At 48.0% G+C, this 19,242-nt stretch overlaps 1 protein-coding gene and 1 long non-coding RNA gene across 6 annotated transcripts; one reads left to right on the top strand and one right to left on the bottom strand.

The window, feature by feature from the left end:
* Positions 1-380: 380 nt before the first annotated feature.
* LOC115504003 lies at positions 381-19,209 on the bottom strand. 3 transcript variants are annotated; one of them, XR_003965547.1, is made up of 5 exons: positions 18,793-19,209; positions 6,128-6,284; positions 1,687-2,245; positions 1,453-1,549; positions 381-937 (listed from the first exon to the last, which is right to left on the bottom strand). It is a non-coding gene; the product is annotated as an uncharacterized LOC115504003 (long non-coding RNA). The 3 variants fall into 3 exon arrangements; XR_003965545.1 differs by lacking the exon at positions 1,687-2,245 and having other exon boundaries at positions 18,793-19,192; XR_003965546.1 differs by lacking the exon at positions 1,687-2,245 and having other exon boundaries at positions 19,025-19,191.
* MEFV (MEFV innate immuity regulator, pyrin) lies at positions 1,676-15,664 on the top strand. Of its 3 annotated transcripts, none has more exons than XM_030300584.1 (10): positions 1,676-2,026; positions 4,126-4,965; positions 6,581-6,960; positions 7,391-7,486; positions 10,610-10,840; positions 11,208-11,230; positions 13,149-13,264; positions 13,444-13,476; positions 13,827-13,859; positions 14,025-15,664. In XM_030300584.1, exons 1-10 carry the CDS (start codon positions 1,750-1,752, stop codon positions 14,576-14,578), a joined length of 2,583 nt encoding a protein of 860 aa, XP_030156444.1. In that variant the 5' UTR covers positions 1,676-1,749; the 3' UTR covers positions 14,579-15,664. The 3 variants fall into 3 exon arrangements, with proteins under 3 accessions (XP_030156444.1, XP_030156443.1, XP_030156445.1); XM_030300583.2 differs by having other exon boundaries at positions 1,732-2,026; positions 6,554-6,960; XM_030300585.1 differs by lacking the exon at positions 13,827-13,859 and having other exon boundaries at positions 1,732-2,026; positions 6,554-6,960.
* Positions 19,210-19,242: the final 33 nt, after the last annotated feature.

Here is a 19,242-nt window from a genome sequence, read left to right as displayed (position 1 = left end):
AGTGATGCAGGATCTCTGATTCAGCCCCGGATCAGAAAGGGGGAAAAGCTGTCAAGGACATTATCACCATGGCAACTGAAGAAATCTGATGATGGACTCATTAAACTATGATAATGATGTTAATTTTCCAGAGTGTGATGACTGTATTCTGAGTATTTAATATATCCTTGGGGCGCCTGGGTGGCTCAGTCAGTTAAGCATCCGACTTCGGCTCAGGTCACGATCTTTCAGTTTGTGGGTTCGAGTCCCATGTCAGGCTCTGCATTGACAGCTCAGAGCCTGGAGCCTCCTTCAGATTCTGTGTCTCCCCGTCTCTCTCTCTGCCCCTCCCCTGCTCATTCTCTCTCTCAAAAAATAAATAAACATTAAAATAAATAAAATAGTATCCTTATATCCTCGTTCTTAGTACTTAGGGTATCTGGTATTTGGAGTAATATCTGATAATGTTTGAGATTCATTACCGAATGGTTCAGAGGGGGAAAAAATGAAAAAAAAGTTCATGCATGTGTGTATGTAAGAGAGAGAATCACCAAGTACTGTAAGATGTGAACAGTTGGTGAATCCAGGTAACTCTTCTCAACTTTTCCGTAGGTTTGAAATTTTTCAAAACAAAAAGTTGGGGATAAAAATCAGAAAGACAGAAAGCAGAAAGACAGAAGCAGTTAACTGTGGCAGAAGTCAGCTCACCACACATACGACTTGCATTAGCTCTGGAGCGACTTCTAGAACCCCACACTGGGCCATGAGCTCCAAAGGACACCTATGCCTTTTTCACCCTTCTTTCTCCAGCATCCTGGCATGGTGTCCAAAATATGTGTTTAGGGCACCTGGCTGGCTCAGTCCATAGAGCATGTGACTTTTGATCGCCGGGTTCTGAGTTCAAGCGCCGGTTCAAGAGTTCTGAGTTCAGCTGAGTTCAAGTTGGATGTAGAGCTTACTTTAAAAAAAAAAAAAAAAACTTGTTACACAAATGTGCATGGACCAGCACCCTCCCTCGGGGGTATGCCCTCAGGAAGCCGGGGCAGAGTAGGAAACAAATCAGTTTGACGTTTCCACGCAAGGTGTTTTGAGGCCTTCACGATGCTGAAAGTACCAGACAGCTGGACCTACACCAGCAAGGGTGACACCAGGGCTTGTGTCCTGGCACTGCCCTTCTGGCTTCGCCTCCTTCTTGGTGAGGGAAGGGCAAAGCTTGTGGGGCTGCATTTGTTGATTCCATCCCCCCCCCCACATTTGCTCTGGAGAGTCAATAAAATCCCAGGAGTCTGCAGGAGAACAACTGGCCAAGGGGACAGACCCTTTTCCTCTTCAGCGTGGGACCAGGGCTTTGTTCCTATTCCCCACGCCCGCCCCCATATCCTGGGAGGAGAGAGGGAAGCATCTGAGTGCCTGCTCAGGATGAAGGCTCTGGAATCCGATCCCAGACCCCCTTCCACGCACACACATATTTACCCGATGCTCTGCAGGCCGGTATGTGGAGGTGAGGGGTGGGACGTCTGGAGGACCATGTGTCTGGAAAGGCGTTGTGCCCTCCCAGCCCTCTCCAAACCTGTCAGAAAGAGAACATGAGCCAGTGATGACACTGGGAACAAACAAACAATGACACTCACAGATCCATTTTCACCAGAGTGCAGAGTGTTTCCTGTGCCTTTTCCGTTATTTCACAACCTGTCTCTTTTTACTCACCCTCTGGGCTCCAGGACAGAAGCTGTTTCAGACATCTGGCTCCGGCCTCTCCTGGTCAACACCATGATCAAGACCCCTAGTGACCATCTGCTGCACTCCCTGGAGGGGCTGGTGCCCAACGACTTTGAGAGGTTCAAGTTTAAGCTCCAGAACACCAGCCTGGAGAAGGATCAATCCCGGATCCCCCGGGGCCAGCTCCAGAAAGCCAGGCCAGTGAGGCTGGCCACCCTGCTGATCACCCACTATGGGGAAGAGTGTGCCGTGCGGCTCACCCTGCAGGTCCTGAGGGCCATCAACCAGAACTTCCTGGCAGAGGAGCTCCACAAGGCGACTGACCCAGGTAAGCAGGTCCCATGCCCTTGCATCCTGCAGCACGACTTCGGGCTGTTCACGGGGTGGGGCGGAGGTGCAAGAAAGAACTTGGGTCTGGACCAGTGTGTTGTGACCTGAGGATTAGGAGTCCCGGGTTTCCCAATGACCGCAGTGACACTGGCCGAGCAATTCCTTTCTGCCGCTCAGGTCTTTGGAGCTGGGTGAGCATAGCCAAAGCTCCCAAAGGCTTAAAAAAAAACACAAAAAGACTGAGATTCTGACTGTGGGACAGAATCAGAAGAGGCAGGAGCTAGATGCCTGATCTTAGAGGATCCTGCACTTCCTAAGTGCTTAACGCTTGTGGACCGACAAGTATCTTGGGGAGAGGACCCACCTAATTTCTTTTGAGCTCTCTGACCCATTTCACAACGGTATTCTAAAATTCCCAATCCTTTTTCTTCCTTTCCTCCATCTTTTCTCTTCCCTCGTTTTCCTCCCTTCTGCCTCTTGTTCTTCTGCTCCTGTTTGGTTGTAAGTTTCTGATTTCATTACACTGTGATCGACGAATGTGACCTATTTGATGTTTGCTTTTAAAGATTTTTTGTGTGTGAGATTTGGGGGAAGAGCTAATACGTGGTCGGCTTAAAAAAATATTCTTTCTCGCTTCTCAGCCTTTTGGTTAAGATCAAGTGTAAAAAAATACTCTTTAGTGTTTGAGTATTTCTTCTACCTCCAGACTCCAAGGACACATTAGAAATGCTTTCCATGTGTGTTTTTTGAAGTAGAAATGTTTAAATAACATGGAACTTCTTGCTTTTGAAAGAGTGATGGATTAAACAGTAATTGGAGTCTAGTGTCATCTGATGAGAATTTTTTTTTTTTTTTTGGATGAGGAGAATTTGTAAGTTACTTTGTTATGTTTTAAAACCTGGTTATTAGCATCTTCAGGGCTTTCCCCCCAGTTCCGGAGCCAGTTCCAAGAACTTACCATTTTCCTAGGAAGCAACATGTTTTTACAACAGCCAAGTGTTTTAAACCACTCTGAGGTCATTTCAGTAAGAGCTTCTTCAAACGAAACATTAAGGTGCTAATTACAAAAAATCTTCATTTCTTTACTAGAGTAGTGGTTTTCAAGTTACATCCCAGGAAGATGTTTCAGGGATTCTTTGGAATGTCAGCAAATACTTAATTCAAATTTTATTAACTTTTCTAACTCACAAAACCAACAAATTCATGTTAACATGTGTCATTAGGGGCGCTTGACAAACACCTTAATACTTCTTTATTGAGGGATTTTTTTTTTTAATTTTTTTTTTCAACGTTTTTTATTTATTTTTGGGACAGAGAGAGACAGAGCATGAACGGGGGAGGGGCAGAGAGAGAGGGAGACACAGAATCGGAAACAGGCTCCAGGCTCTGAGCCATCAGCCCAGAGCCCGACGCGGGGCTCGAACTCACAGACCGCGAGATCGTGACCTGGCTGAAGTCGGACGCTTAACCGACTGCGCCACCCAGGCGCCCCTATTGAGGGATTTTATAAGTGAGCTTTGTACATGTATAATCATGCACACACTTATACAAGTAAACTAGGGTTTTTATGTATTTTATGTATTAAGAATTCTGTGTAAGACTTTATATTGGACGTTCTCCTGTCAAAGACGTTTGAAAAGCACCATTTGGGAAATATAGAACAACTAATTAGCATTTTCTTATTTAATGGTAATTGACTGCTGTTGCCTAGAACGCTCTGAACTTCTGTAATTTTTTTTTTAGACAGAGCACGAGTGGAGGAGGGGGAGAGAGGGAGAGAGAAAATCTTTTCAAAATTTATTTGTTTTTTAAAAAGACAGAACGCACGTGGGGGAGGGGCAGAGAGAGAGAGAGACAGGGAGACACATATTCGGAAGCAGGCTCCAGGCTCGGAGCTGTCAGCAGAGCCCGACGCGGGGCTCGAACCTGTGAACCACGAGGTCGCGACCCGAGCCGAAGTCGGACGCTTACCCGACTGAGCCGCCCCGGCACCCCAAAACCTCTGTAATTAAGAGGATTCCCCTTCTCGCCCTTCTCCCAACCCCTGGCCCCGAGCACCACACATTTTCATGCCTTTGCATCTTGCTGTCTTTGCAGAGTCTCTGATACAAGAAAGTGGCGCAGACGGTTCAGCAATGTCTTGTTCCTCCGGGGAGAATAAGCCCAAAGGCCTGAGGATACCAGATGTCCTGGAAGGTGATAGGCAGCGGCAAAGTGGTGACGGGGCCCCCAGTCTGCCATCCAGCCAGCCTGAGGCCGGAAGGGGGACCCAGAAGAAGCCTCAGGGAAAACGGAGAGATCAGAAGACCTCCGAAGGCCTGGATATGCTGGGCAAGCCAGGGGCTAGGAACGCGACTCTGTCCTCCAGGAAATGCCCATTCCCTGGCAAGCTGCAGGGGGAAAGGGGGATCGAACCCAGTGTCAGGCTACGCAGGAACGCCAGCTCTTTAGGAAGGCTCCAAGGACTGAACTATGGGTCGCTTACTGGGTCCCTAGGAAGGACAAAATCCAAAATAAATGAAGCACATTTACCTTCTGGACAGAAGCGCCCCAGAAGTCTTGAAATTACCATTTTTTCAGGAGAGAGAGAAGTCCCCAACCCAGAAACTCTTCTGTCTCAAGAGAAAATGACAAGTGACAATCCAGACTCGGCGGCCACCCTCAGTGAAGTGGCCACTCTGAATGTAGGGGCTACTGTGACTCCAGAGAAAGGCTTTAGGAATCCAGAACATTCCATGAGCCCGAAAGGGGGAGCATTCAGGAACACACTTCCCAATGTAACGTTGACTAGAGCAAAGACGACCTGGGAGCAAGCAGAATCTACAGGACCTTCTAAGAAGAACGGAACTGCGGGTCAAGAACCCCCTGAGGCCTTGACAGAGGTGGTAGGCGGTGAGTTCCATGAGCCTTCAGATCCAGAAGTTCCTCCTTCTTCAGGTGAGAAAGGACCCCAAAACTCACAAGACCTGGCATCCTTAGAGATGGTGACCAGTGCACATGTTCCCGCACAAACCTCCTTTTATCCCCAGTGTATTTATGTCGCCAGATGCCTGGATTTCCCCTGACATCCCCGACCCTTTGGGAATCTGAGGTAGGATGTGAATCCTGAGAAAATGCACGTATGCACATGTTCACAAAATGCTGCATCAAAGTTCAGCCAGTCAGTTCTTAGACACCCTGAAGTCCTTTAGAATTCCAAGGGATTCATGGACTCCAGCTTGAGCATCTGGGAAAGACTGGGTAAAAATACCCGCTTCTCACAATGACCCCATGGCAGTATGTCACGGGGCTGAGATTCTGCCATTCACCCCTCTCTCTGGGCAGCAAGGAGAGCTGCTGGCTAAAATGCTAAATGTCTTTCGCTTAGGGGGCAGAAATTAGGATTATGTTGGGTTGTGGGTGACAGAAATGCCAACGTAATGCTAACTGACACAAGCTAGAAGTTCGTTTCTCTTTCATATACGTGACTCACAGGTAGTTCATAACAAGGAACCAGGCTCCTGCTGCTTTTCTGTTCCACCAAGCTGGCTCTCAAGCTCATGGTCTCATTCCGAGCAGCAGGGTGGAAGGACAAAGGAGAAGAGTATCACTTAGGCAAGATTTCCAGAAGTTTCTAGAAGCTGCTCGTGATGCCTCCATTTATATCCCTTTGGCCAGAAAGCAGTCAAATAGCCACACCTAACAGCAAGGGAGGCTGAGAAATGTAGGGGTTTGCAGGGGGGTTGGGGGTGGGAAGCAGCCATCAGTTGATGGGAAGCAATCAATTCTATCACTAGGGAAGGAGGGGAAAATGGTTACCAGGCAGGCCTCCCACAGTCTGGCTTACAGACGTGATAGGAATTCCTGGGACCTTGTGAGAGGGGGTGGGAGGGGACTGATGGATTGAGTGTGTTTCTGTTTCTTGTACCTCCTGTCATTTCTGCCTCGTGAAGTTGTGCTGTGGTCCTGGGGCACAGCTGGTCGCAGCTGTTTCTCATCATGGTGGGTTAAGCCCTTCAGCCTTATAAAGTCAAATCCCTTTCTTTACTTCTGCTTAAGACTTCCTGAACTGGATGGGAGGAGAGGTCTTTCACTGAACACACACTTCTCAACTCCTTACCGTGTGCCATCGACTCTCCTAGGGGTCAGGCTGCGAGTAAATCCACGTCCTCAGGGAGATCCCGCTCACGTCTTGAGCAGCCTGGGTGGTTTTCAGCGGCAGAGCAAACACTGGTCAGAATGTCTCGCTGCCTTTATATCACCTGCCAGATCCGCGTCTGTGTGGGAAGAAGGCATAGAATTTATAACAAAAGACCCTTCTTTAGGATAAATACCCAAGGATTGCAAGTCTCAGGACTGCCCTGAGATCTAGCCCTTAGCCCTCAGTTCCAGTGGGTGGTTGACTGCCTTGCTGGAGCGAAGTCAGGGGAGGACAAGCTAGAAGCGGCCACAGTCTAACCAGGAACTCATGTGTCCCAGGCGTAGGCTTGCTCCCTCTGCTGTGCTTGGTAGCACCCCTGCATCACACCTTGGCTTTGTCACTCAGGAACTTCTTCCACTGCCGTGTCTCCAGGGAAGCCACGGGATGAGGCTGTGTATGTCCTTGGCCGTGCCCAGGAAGGAGACCCGGTTGGTGGCACGCATGTGCGCGATTCCTGCAGACGCTCCGTGGCTTCCAGGGATCCCAAGACCTCAGACAGCTGCTCAACTAGCTGGCTCCAGAGCCAGGCCCCACTCTTGGTAAAGAACTCAGGAGACTGCAAGCAGCAGGAGGGCCTGCATATGACCAGCTTGAGCCCCAAGGCCCTGCCACAGTGTGAGCGACATATGAGGCAGGCCCAGTTGCTCTTCTGCGAGGACCACAGGGAGCCTATCTGCCTCATCTGCAGGCTGAGTCAAGAGCACCGAGGCCACCGGGTGCGCCCCATCGAGGAGGCTGCCCTGGAATATAAGGTAGGGCTCCCTGTTGCGGCCGGGGGTGGGGGGCTTTCTCTGCTGGTCACTGGGACGTGCCAGGGCAGCTTTATTTTCCCAACAACCCTGGGGGGGGGGGTGATGCATTAACCAGCATTCTTGGGTTGTAAATGACAAAACACAACACAAACCAAACCAGCAAGGAGGGAATTTAGTGGTTCACGTAGCTGAGATCCGAGGGCACTGGCTTCAGGCATCGCTGAATCCAGGTGCTCACAGGTCTTTATGAATCTCTCACCACTTCTTGGCTCTGCTTCCCTTATGAGATGGATTCATTCTTCCTCTTTCCTGGGCACCCTCCCTATGCTCTTGGCTGCAGCACCATCCGCCTTTCTCCCTACAGCAGATTTTTCCCTCTACAGTTGGCACCAACTCCAAGTTTAAACTTCACAAAGTGCCCCTTTTCCAGGAGCAAATTCAAAAGCAGCTGGAGTATCTGAAGGACTTGAGAAAATCTGGGGAGGAGCAGAGATCTCAGGGGGATAAGAAGACCGCGGACTTCCTGGTAAGGCCAGGGGTGTTCTGTGGCCAGTCCTTGCCTGGATTCACCCCTACAGAAGGAGGGAGGGGACCAAGTGTGAGCAGGGGGGTCCCCAAATTATGTTCTGGTTCATAGGGAAACAGAACCGATCACATATTTAGAACCACCTGCTTTGGGGGCTCCTGGGTAGCTCAGTCGGTTAAGCATCTGACTTTGGCTCAGGTCATGATCTCACGGTTCATGGGTTCGAGCCCTGCATCGGGCTCTGTGCTGACAGCTCAGAGCCTGGAGCCTGCTTTGGATTGTGTCTCCCTCTCTCTCTGCCCCTCCCCTGCTTGTGTGCACTCTCTCTCTCTCTCAAAAACAAATAAACATTAAAAAAAATAGAATCACCTGTTCTTGACGGGGCAAGGAGGTGACAGGAATCCAAGGATGAGCTTGCCCCTGGAGAGGGAGACCCACCTCCAGCAGGGAAGGGAATCTCCGAGGACCCTGTGTTTCTCATACTCGCCGCAAAATGGTTCAGCGAAACTAACACCAGTGGCTGTTGGTGAGGGATGGGATTGAGGAAATGGGAGGTGAGACTTTTCCATTTTGTTTTATTTTTTTTTTAATCTTTTTTATTTATTTTGAGGGGGGAGGGCCAGAGAGGGGGGTAGAGAGAGAATCTCAAGCGGGCTCCAGCCTGTCAGCAGGGGGCCCCACTCAGGGCTCAATCTCACGAACCGTGAATTCATGACCTGAGCCAAAATCAAGAGTCAGATGCTTAGCCAAGTGAGCCACCCAGGTGCCCCAAGACTTTTCCATTTTAAATAGTCCTCTGTATCGTTTTTATAATTGTTGTCCATTTTATTTTTTTTACAAACACCATATTGATTTTTAAAATTCAAATGGTTAAAGTCGACATTTTCTTTAAAACTGTCACTTTGTGGTGCCACGTATTTCAATAAATACACTTGTGGGCCTTCCTCTGTGGAACTTGGACACATAAGTTACTTCCTTTTTCCTGCAAGCGAATTCGCCTCCCCCAATGAGCCTTAATTTGCCTGACGCATTTCTGTCAGGCATCTCCTGACACCACAATGGGGACACCATCTCCTACCACACCACAATGGGGAACAGGCAAAGATAACAAAGGGCAGGAATGGGGACAGGCATGGCATTGGCCCAGGTGTCTGACTTGTGGGAAACTCATGAAGTGTAATGAAAGAAAACCCTATAATCCTAAGTGGCTTGGAACGTGTGGGTGAAGGAGAGGTCAGGGATGCCCCTGTCATGAAGGTGAGGCAGAGCCTGGGTCTCAGGGAAACTCAGGTGGACAAGAAGGTCTGCCCTTCCCTTAAGACACTTACAATGACATGAGCCCCTGTAGAAAGGTGATGTTGTTTTCCCCTTCTGTTCTTCCTCCTTCTTTCAACAGTCAAAAAATTTTTTTTTGTTTAATCATATGGAAGGGGGAAGGGGAAGCTCTTTTTTATAGCACAATGCCAGCTAAAACAAATATAGAAGAATAATTGAATTAGAAATTTTCCAGGGGCACCTGGGTGGCTCAGTCAGTTGAGCGTCTGACTTCGGCTCAAGTCATGATCTCACAGTTCATGAGTTCGAGCTCCACATCAGGCTCGCTGCAATCAGTGTAGAGCCCACTTCAGATCCTCTCTCTCCCCTCCCCCACACCCTCTCTCTCAAAAATAAACAATAAAAAACAAAACATTTCCATTACACGAGCACCGGTATAAGAATTGACACCAACAGGGATCATCAACAGATGCTAAAATTTTCAGCAGGAGATTGTAAGAGAACAGGATACTGACTCCTCCGATTACTTGATAATTATAAAGAAAATAATGTATATTTACAGTGGAGAGATGAGATAGACCCCTCCTCAACCAAGAGACCGATCTCAGTCTCACAATAATAGTGAGGGACAAAGTGGACACTCTGCCTCCCCGTGCCATGTGCTAGGGAAGCCAGAGCACTAAGTATATGGTATTCTTGTCCACGACATGTAGCCGAATTTAATCATGGGCAAAACTATCAAACAATTTTAGAACAGTAAACATGACAACTGGCCTGTCCTCTTTAAGAAAGAAAAAAGCCAGTGTTGCTGCCATCGACAACCACCACCAAAGGTAAGGAGACATTTTTGGTTCAAAAGGACCAACTATGCTTTTGAGCCAAAAATGAAACGACTTTTTTTTTAAGTCCAGATCCTAGAGGATCCGAAGGGGCTTCTCTCTCCATGGAGGAAGGGGAAGGTGCCCTAGAGCCACTTCACCTCTCTGCAGGAACTCTCTAGTGATGAGGAGAAAGAGGGTGGTAGAATATGGACCAAGGGCTGACCTCTGTGCAATGGTAGTGGAGGTCAAGTTCACTTCACATGAATGGACGACGGCCTTCATTCAGAGCCACACTGAAGACCTTCTACATGCCAACACTTTGACAGGGAGTGAGGTCTCCCTCCTGGATGATTTGGTAGTTACAACCTCGTCCATTTATAACCCCAGGTAGAGGCCATCCGCACACTGGCTTTCAAGGAAGAAAGAAGGTGACACCGGGTATCTTAGTGTCCTGTGGCTGCCGTAACCAAGTGCCACGGACAGAATGGCTTAAACCACAGAAATATATTCTCTACAGTTCTAGAGGCCAGAAGTCCAGCATCAAGTTGCTGGCAGGATTGGTTCCTTCTGAAGGTTTTGAGGGAAAGACACATCCCGGGATTCTCCCCTCAGCTTGTTCACCTTCTGCCTACGTTTCTTCACATGGCGTTCTCCCCGTGTGTCTGTGTCCCAGCTTCCCCACTCCAGGATGACCTCATCTTAACTAATTGCATCTGCAATGACGCTGTTTCCACATAAGATCATATTCTTTACGTAGTAGAGGTTGGGATTTCAACATAGGTATTTGAGGGGATACAAATCAACCCATGACACTAGGTTTCAGGGCATTTTACGGGAGCCAGCCCCTGCCACTCTCAGTCTGTTCTGGAAGGTTCTGTCCATTTTGCCTCCTGCTCTGAAATGCAGGCCTCCAAGAAGCTGAGGAAGCCTGCCTCTTATCCATCGCCAGGAGGTGGGCTTCTGGGGATTCTCTGGGCACACACACCCAGCACCCTGCACAGACCCCCTACACCTTTCTGTTCCCCAGAAACAAATCGAAACCCGGAAGCAGAGAATCCGGCACCAGTTGAAGCAGCTGTACCATTTTCTGGAAGAGCAAGAGAAGTTCTTCATGGCCTCCCTCGAGGAGCTGGGCCAGACCATTGGCCACGTCAGGGAGTCATACAGCACCCGAGCGTCCAGAGACATCGCCCTTCTCAATGAGCTGATTGGGGAGATGGAGGTCAAACAGAGCCAGCCGGAATGGGAGCTCATGCAGGTGAGTGTGGTTGGACCCGGCCTTCCCCTGACCGCTGTGCCCAGCAGGACGACATGGGCTCCCAGCACTGCAATAGTTCTACCCAAATCAGTACAGGACGAGAGTCTTACGTCCAGATCCCCTTGATGAGCTCTCAAGAGCCCAGGGTGTCCCGGCATTCAAGGGATCCCCTGGCATCTCCGAGAAGAGAAAAGCAGGGCTTGGGTGTGGTTCTGCTGCAAGCCCCACTGGGCGATGAGAATTAGAACTGGGGAGAGGTGCCCACTTTTACTGATACCCTGGGGCTGAGAGATCAGGAGGAAGGGCCAGGAGTCAGCACAGCCCCTAGGAGACTGGTAATGGAGAGCTTCCCTCTTTTCTCTCCTAGGACATCGGAGTCACCCTGCACAGGTACCGAGAGGCTCCCTCCTGTTTCCTTGGGTGTGCTACAGGAAGCAGTAGGGGAGGCATTCCTAGGAGGGAGATGCTCCCAACCCCGGGTCTGTGGCTCCTCCTGGGCTTCTCCCATCTCCTGCAGCTTGCAAAGGCCTTTTTGGATTTGTGTAGGGAAAATGGGAGTGTGATCAGGAGGAAGAGCACAGGCTGAAGACCGGAAAGAACAAACACAGCCTGTGGTGCTAACGGTGGTTCCTAAGAAACCTCCCTAAAGGCGAATTGCCTCACGAAAACTGTTCCTGCAGAAGTGCCTCCCTCCCTGAGCCCACGAATGCTTATGGGGAGGGAAACGCCTGCTAAGGGCGGAGATGCTAAGCCCAGACCACAGGGGAGGGAAGAGAAAGGGAGAGAGGACGACAGGGGAGGGAAGAGAAAGGGAGAGAGGACGACAGGGGAGGGAAGAGAAAGGGAGAGAGGACGCTGGATGTTAACAGTCATCCTGGGAGCTTTACAAAAGCCTGACATCCAGGCCCTGGCACACAAATTCAACGCAAATCTCCAAGAGTCTGACCCTGGCATCATTTTTCTTGTCCTTTCCCCGGTTTTTTTTTTTTTGTTTTTTTTTTTGGTGGTAAAACATATCTTACATGAAATTTACCACTTTAACCATTTTTAGATGTACAGTTTAGTGGCATTAAGTACATTCGTATTATCGTGCAACCGACACCACCATCGTCTCCAGAACTTTTTCATCCTCCCAAATGGAAACTTCATACTATTAAACCTTAACTCCCCACTGCCCCCTCACCCAACCCCTGGCAACCACCAATCTACTTTCTGTTTTTGTGAATTCGACTACTTGAACTGCTTCAGAGAAGTAGAATCATTCCGTATTTGTGCTGTTGTGCCTGGCTTATCTCACTCAGCGTAATGTCTTCAAGGTCCATCCACATTATAGGATGTATCCGAATTTGGTTCATTTTTTTAGGCTGAGAAATACTCCATTGTATGTCGACACCAATATTGTTTATCCTTTCATCCATCAGTGGACACTTGGATTGCTCCCACCTTACAGCTATTGTGAATGATGCTGCTACAAATACATCTGTTTGAGTCTCTGCTTTCAATTCTTTGGGGTATATACCCAAAAGTAGAATTGATGTGTCATATAGTAATTCTATGTCTGGTTTTTTGAGGAACCACTATACTATTTCCCACCGTGTCTACACCATTTTACGTTCCTACCACCAATGCACAAGGGTCCCAATTTTTCCAGGTCCTTGCTAATACTTGTCATTTTGATTTTTTTCGAAATAATAATAGCCATTCTAATGAGTCATATCTCATTGTGGCTCTTTGTTCTTCTTATCATTTCTATTTCAACGGCAAAAGACCGAAGAAGTGTAATTAATTTGACCTAGCTAATTCTGGGCTGAACATTTCAATATCAGCACCATTTTCAGGCCACTATTAAAAGTGATCGTGGTTTTGATATCAGTGTTTTTTAAAAACCCCTAGGTCAGGCCAATCTGTGGCCAAAGTTGAGGACCAGTGTTTAAAACTCAAAGTCCAGAGAAGACTTTCTTTGCAAAACCCAGGCAGACTGGGTGTGCCCTGTGGAGGTTGCACCTTACTTCCAGCTCATGGGAACTACCCCTAGGCTCCTGCCTTCTCTGGCCAACAGTCTTTTTTTAATTTCAGAGAAAGAGAGAGTGCTCGTGGGGGAGGGGCAGAGAGAGAGAGAGAGAGAGAGAGAGAGAGAGAGAGAGAGAGAAATCTTAAGCAAATTCCAAGCTCATTGTAGAGCCTGACTCGGGGCTCAATCCCACGACCCTGGGACCATGATCCCAAGATCATGACCTGAGCCAAAATCAAGAGCCAGACGCTCAACCGACTGAGCCACCCAGGCGCCCCAACAATCTTTTGTCTCTAGGGCCAAGATGGTGACTGTCCCTAAGCCATGGGCCACTCCTCCAGAGGTGGAAAAAAAGATGCATTTGTTCTACCAGAAATCAGAGTTTGTGGAGAAGAGCATGAAGTACTTCTCGGGTAGGTGGGCTAGGAAGAAAATGGGAGGTACCTGCTGACTTCCTCCCTGAGATCCACATAGCCCAGAACCCCCGGGCATCTCTTCCCCATCGCCCACGGCCATTCTGACGCCACCTTCAGCCTCTTCCTGATCTGTCCCTAGCCACAGAACCTAACTCAACCTCCCTTTCTTCTTTTAGAAATTCTGCATTCAGAAATGGACACCATCAATGGTGAGTACAGTGGTGGTATAATGTGCTTGCCAGGGGCTACTGTGATATTCCCTATGCTTGACTTCTGGGCATTATTTAGAAGAGAGAGAAACACGCGTATCAAAGGCAGAAGAAAGCCCTCATAGGCTCTGTACTGGACTTGTTGGTTGGGTCGTCTCATCAGACCACAGAGTCTCCAAGGCAGACCCTGGGGTCTGGGAGGAAGGGGGTTAATCCAAGCAGAGGAAGCAAGGTCCTGAGCTGGGATGGGGGTCCTTGTCTGTCCTGGTTGCAGTGACCAGAGTAGATTTAGCCTCTCTGAATTGGGATGCTCAGGGATCCCCCCTCTCCCATCTTGTTTTTCTCTATAGTTCCAGAACTCATTTGCGCTCAGACACATGCCGGTAAGTGCCCAGACCAAGGCAAGTGGCCTTCACCTGCTGGGTCTCCGTGCTGACCTCCACTGAATTCTAGAAGAATGTCCCTTTGCATGTTTCCTGGAGGTGGGGAGGACCCTGTGGGGATGTTGCCCATGGACCCCCAGCTAGGTATTCTAATTCTCTCTGCAGTTAATGTGATTCTGGACACAGAAACTGCCCACCCCAATCTCATCTTCTCTAATGACCTGAAAAGCGTGAGACTTGGAAACAAGTGGGATCGTCTGCCTGACAGTCCAGAAAGATTCGATAGTTGCATCATTGCCCTAGGCCTTCCAAGCTTCCTCTCTGGCCGCCATTATTGGGAAGTGGAGGTAGGAAACAAGACAGGGTGGATCCTGGGTATCTGCAAGGCATCCATGAGCAGGAAGGGGAACATGACTCTGTCACCTGACAATGGCTATTGGGTGGTGATGATGACAAAGCGAAGCGAATTCCAGGTGTCCACCATTCCCCCAACGCGCCTGCAGATGACGGAACCCCCCAGACGTGTCGGCATCTTCCTTGATTACACCACCGGAGACATTTCCTTTTACAATGTAACAAACAAATCCGTTATCTACACATTCACCAGCTTCTCTTGCTCTGGGCCCCTTCAGCCTATCTTCAGCCCTGGAACACATGATGGAGGGAAGAACACGGATCCTCTGATCATCTGTCCAGTGGGTGGCCAGGGGCCTCCCTGAATGCCCAACACTTTGCATCTCTCTTCTGGCTCCCAGCCTTGTATCTTGAATCCGTATACTCAACTGTCATTATCGAACACTTACTGGGTTTCAGCTGCTGTGGGTAATATATCGAATAAGAGAATAGCGTCTATGTCCAAAATGCCTATGGGATGGTTGCAGAAATAAGCTAGGTACACAAATATTGGTAAAACAAGGGTGAAGGGAGCACATGTACTGATGATACCTCAAAGGAGGAAGTACATGGCTGTTGCTTAATAAATCCTTGTAAGAATTAGCACCCTAAGATGTCCCCGAGACAGAAACCTCACCCTCAGGTTCCCTCAGAACTCTATGGCAAAGATGTGTCCCTTCATTCCATCCCCCTCTTTTCTTGAGGACTTGGAAAGCTGAAAAATCAATCAAGCAGACTGGGCCTCATAAATAAACCGATTTGAAAATTTGGTCATAATTGCACTCGGTTTGCACTCAATTTGTTGTCACTTAGTCGATCACTGTGAGATCCCGCTTCCCTACTGAACACCATGAGAAAGACGGAGCTGCTCGAGTGGGAAAAGAGACACACATTTCAAGTGTCAGCTTTTAAAAAAAAATCTGTCCTGATCCATGGAGAATCTGTGGAATATTGGGTGTTCTAGTTCAGGTACTCCCTCTGTCATCCCCCATTTAAAGAGATGCAAAGAGAAAGGATGTAAGAGGGAAAAGAATCAAAAGAATATTAGACTCTAAACCTCTCCTACTCCAACTCATCTTTCCATTTTCATGCTAGAACCTAGACTGGACTCAAGTTCTCCACAGTTGTGGCCAGAACATGAAACAAGGCCTTGGTTCCTTCCTGGAGTTTGGTTCTATGCACACAGTTGATACTCCAACACAGTTCATGTGTTCTATTTGCTTAGCTGTTCCCAGTTTCCCCTTGATGAAACCTTTCCATGAACATCTTCCTGTATTTTCTCCACCACCTCCCCGTACATATATATTTTCTGTTATTCATAAAATGGCTTCAGAATGTGAACTATTTGATGACACTTGTTACAGCTGGCCATACAACCCTTCAGAAAGATTAAATAATGTTTCATGCCCAAAGTAATGTTTGTCATTTAAACATTTTTTCTGCGGACTCAGTAGAGATGTAATGGGGTTTTACCTATGTTTTAATTTATTTATTTCATTTATTTCATCACCTGTTAGTGAGGCTGTGAATTTTCCATATGAACTCCTACTTTTCACTTCATTCTACAGGAACAGCACAGTTCCTTTAACTACTTGCTATGTAGAATCTAGATAGGGAACTCAGCTGTCTGTAGTTCCATAAATATTTTTATGGAACTACATAAATATTTTAGATACTAAACATTTGTATTTGTAAGATGAAAATTTCCCTATTTTTTTTTTCATTGAGATAGAATTCACATACCATAAAATCCACCCTTTCAAAGTGTATATTAAGGGGCACCTAGGCATGCAACTTCGGCTCAGGTCAAGATCTCACAGCTTGTGAGTTCGAGCCCCGCGTCGGGCTCTGTGCTGACAGCTTGGAGCCTGGAGCCTGCTTCGGATTCTGTGTCTCCCTCTCTCTGCCCGTCCCCTGCTTGCGCTCTGTCTCCCCCTCTTAAAAATAAGCATCAAAGTATGTATCAAGCGGGTTTTAGTATATTCACAATATGTACAAACCTCAGCACTAAATCCAGAATATTTTCATCACCCCCAAAACAAGCCCTACATCCACTGGCAGTCACTTGCCATTCTGTCCTATCCCCAGCCCCTGGCAACCACTACCCACTTTTTGTCTCTGTGGATTTGCCCGTTCTGGACACTTCATGCCAGTAGAATCATACAATATGCGGGCTTCTATGACTGGGTTCTTTCGCTTGGCATGTTTTCTAGGTCCATCCATGTTAAATGATGCGTTAGTACTTCATTCCTCTTTTTATTGCTGAAAAATAATCCACTGTAGGGACATACTACATCTTGTTTAGCCGCTCATCAGTTAATAGACATCTGGATTGTTTCTTTTCAGCCATTATGAATAATGCTGCTATTCCCATACAAGTTTTTGTATGGAAATATGTTTTCATTTCTCTTGAGCTTATACCTAAGAATGGAATTGCTGGGCCACGGTAATTCTGGGATATCATTCTGAGAGACTGACAAACTATTTCCAAAGTGCCTAAGCTTCTTTTCAAATATTAATGGCCATTTAGTTTTCGTGACTTCATAGCCTTTGCCTTTTGTCTTTTATCAGCTGGCAGGAGTTCTTTGTATGTTGGGAATGTCTAATTCTTTATCTGGTCTTTCTTTTACAATTGCTTTCCAGTCTATTCATTATTTGACTTTATTAATACTGTTTCTTAAAGTTTTTTTTTTAATGTTTATTCATTTTTGAGAGACAGAGAGAGACAGAGCATGAGCAGGGAAGGGGCAGAAAGAAGGAGACATAGAGTCTGAAACAGGACCCAGGCTCTGAGCTGTCAGCACAGAGCCTGATGCGGGGCTAGAAGTCACAAACTGCGAGATCCTGACCTGAGCCGAAGTCGAATGCTCAACCGACTGAGCCACCCAGGCGCCCTCAAAGTTTTTGTAAAATACAGTTACACAGGATTATATTTTACTTTAAGGCATTTTGGTTTCTTGCTTTGCGTCTACATTAACGTTCTTTTGTGTTCTTTTACTGGTTATTAAATTCCATTTTTTTGTGTACAGTATAAGGAAACGAGCCTTACTTTCTTTCCAGAAGAAGAGACAATTTTTGCTTAGCATCATCTATTTTACGCTAAGTTGAAATGCTACCCTTCATACAGGTTCACAGACATTCAGGTCAATTTTGGTATTTACTATTCTTTTCTACTGTTCTATTTATTGACTCCTAGTTCAAATCATACTGATCTTATTTATTTTGAGAGAGAGACAGAGAGAGAGAAGGAACGTGAAGGAGGGGCACAGAGGCAGGTAAACAGAGAATCCCAAGCAAGCTCCACACCGTCAGCATGGAATCTGATGTGGGACTCAAACTCACTAACCATGGGATCATGACCTGCATACTTTTTTTTTTTTTTTTGAGGGGGCAGGTGACAGTGCAAGCACACAGGAGGGGCAGAGAGGGAATCCCAAGCAGGCTCCGAGCTGTCAGCGTGGAGCTAGATGCAGGGATGGAACCCACGAACCACAAGATCATGACCTGAGCTGAAATCAAGAGTCCCCCACTTAACTCACTGAGCCACTCAGGCCCCACCAGCACCCTTTTTTTTTTTTAGTTTATTTATTAGAAAGCACACGCCTGAGCAAGGGAGGGGCAGAGAGAGAGGGAGAGAGAATTCCAAGCAGGCTCCATGATGTCAGCACATAGCCCAACACAGAGCTCTGCCTCACCAACTGTGAAATTATGACCTGAGCCCAAATAAAGAATTAACCGACTAAGCCACTCAGGTGCCCCCAAACCATACTGCATTGCTTGAAGCAATTTTTGTTCTGTTTGCTTTGTTTTGTGTTTGATGCCTGGAAAGGCAAGTATTCTTTATTTTTACAAAAACTTGTGGTAGAACACAGTTTTGACACTACTCTGTAACATATTAAAAAAAATTCTTTTAACGTTTATTTATTTTTGAGAGACAGAGCACGAGTAGTAGAGGAGCAGAGAAAGAGACAGAGAATCTGAAGCAGGCTCCCGGCTCCGCACTGACAGGCTGACAGCAGTGAGCCTGATGTGGGGCTTGAACTCCCAAACGGCGAGATCGCGACCCGAAGTAGGACGCTTAATCGACTGAGCTACCCAGGCGCCCCTTCTGTAACATATTTTAAACCATGGCTAAGTGAGTCACCTACAGTCAAGGTTAAGAAAAAAATTTTTTTGTATTTTTACTTTTGTCACCCAGCCGGAGGCTGGTGTTGCTTAGAGGAATAAGGCGATCCCTGCCCCGAGGTTGTCACAACCCTGAGCAGTGCCTCACTGGGGAATAAACCGAGTACAGGAACAACGCAAGGAGAAAGGATGCTTAGGCCTCCGTGAGAGGCTGAGGACGGAAACGAAGGCGACTGGAGAAGGACCACTAGGATTTCTCTGAAAACAAGATGACCCGTTCAGAACGCACGGTAGAAGCTGGCAAGCAGAGAAAGGGAGGGTCGCCCGGCTCTGACCTACGGGCCGCCCCCGTCAGGAGGGACAGCTGTGACAGGACCCGGAACCCGGCAAAGACCTTGACCCACCACCCACTCACCGCCTCTGCAGTCCTTTGACCCACACTGGACGCTCTGGCGGAAACAGCCGCCGCCTCGCTCAGATCTTCCGGTCCCAGAGACAGCCCACATCCGGCCGAGCCGCAGGGGTGGGGTGTGGGTGGGATGGGAGTGGGACTGCCCCGTCGCAACCGCCGCGCCTGGCGGTCACCCGTTGGCTATTTGGAGCCGAACTACATTTCCCAGCAGGTCATGGAGCTACACCGCCAGTACCTGGAGAGGTGCCAGTCCGTCATGGAGGACTGGGGCCAGCTTTCTGCCTTTCGTCTCCCAAACAGAGCCCCAGACACAGCGGCTGCCGCCACCCTAACCTCCCTCTGTCGCCGAGGGGTCTGTCGCCGGCCTCGAGCCTCGCCTTCACAAGCGCAGACTGCTCGCTCCGAGCGGGGAGACCAGGCTTCCGCACCGGAAGCGAAGTACCGGTCGTGACG

The sequence above is a fragment of the Lynx canadensis genome, chromosome E3 (assembly GCF_007474595.2).
Source record: "Lynx canadensis isolate LIC74 chromosome E3, mLynCan4.pri.v2, whole genome shotgun sequence".
Taxonomy (NCBI): Eukaryota; Metazoa; Chordata; class Mammalia; order Carnivora; family Felidae; genus Lynx; species Lynx canadensis.
Note: the sequence above shows the minus strand (reverse complement) of the source record. Positions and strands in the feature narration are given on the sequence as shown.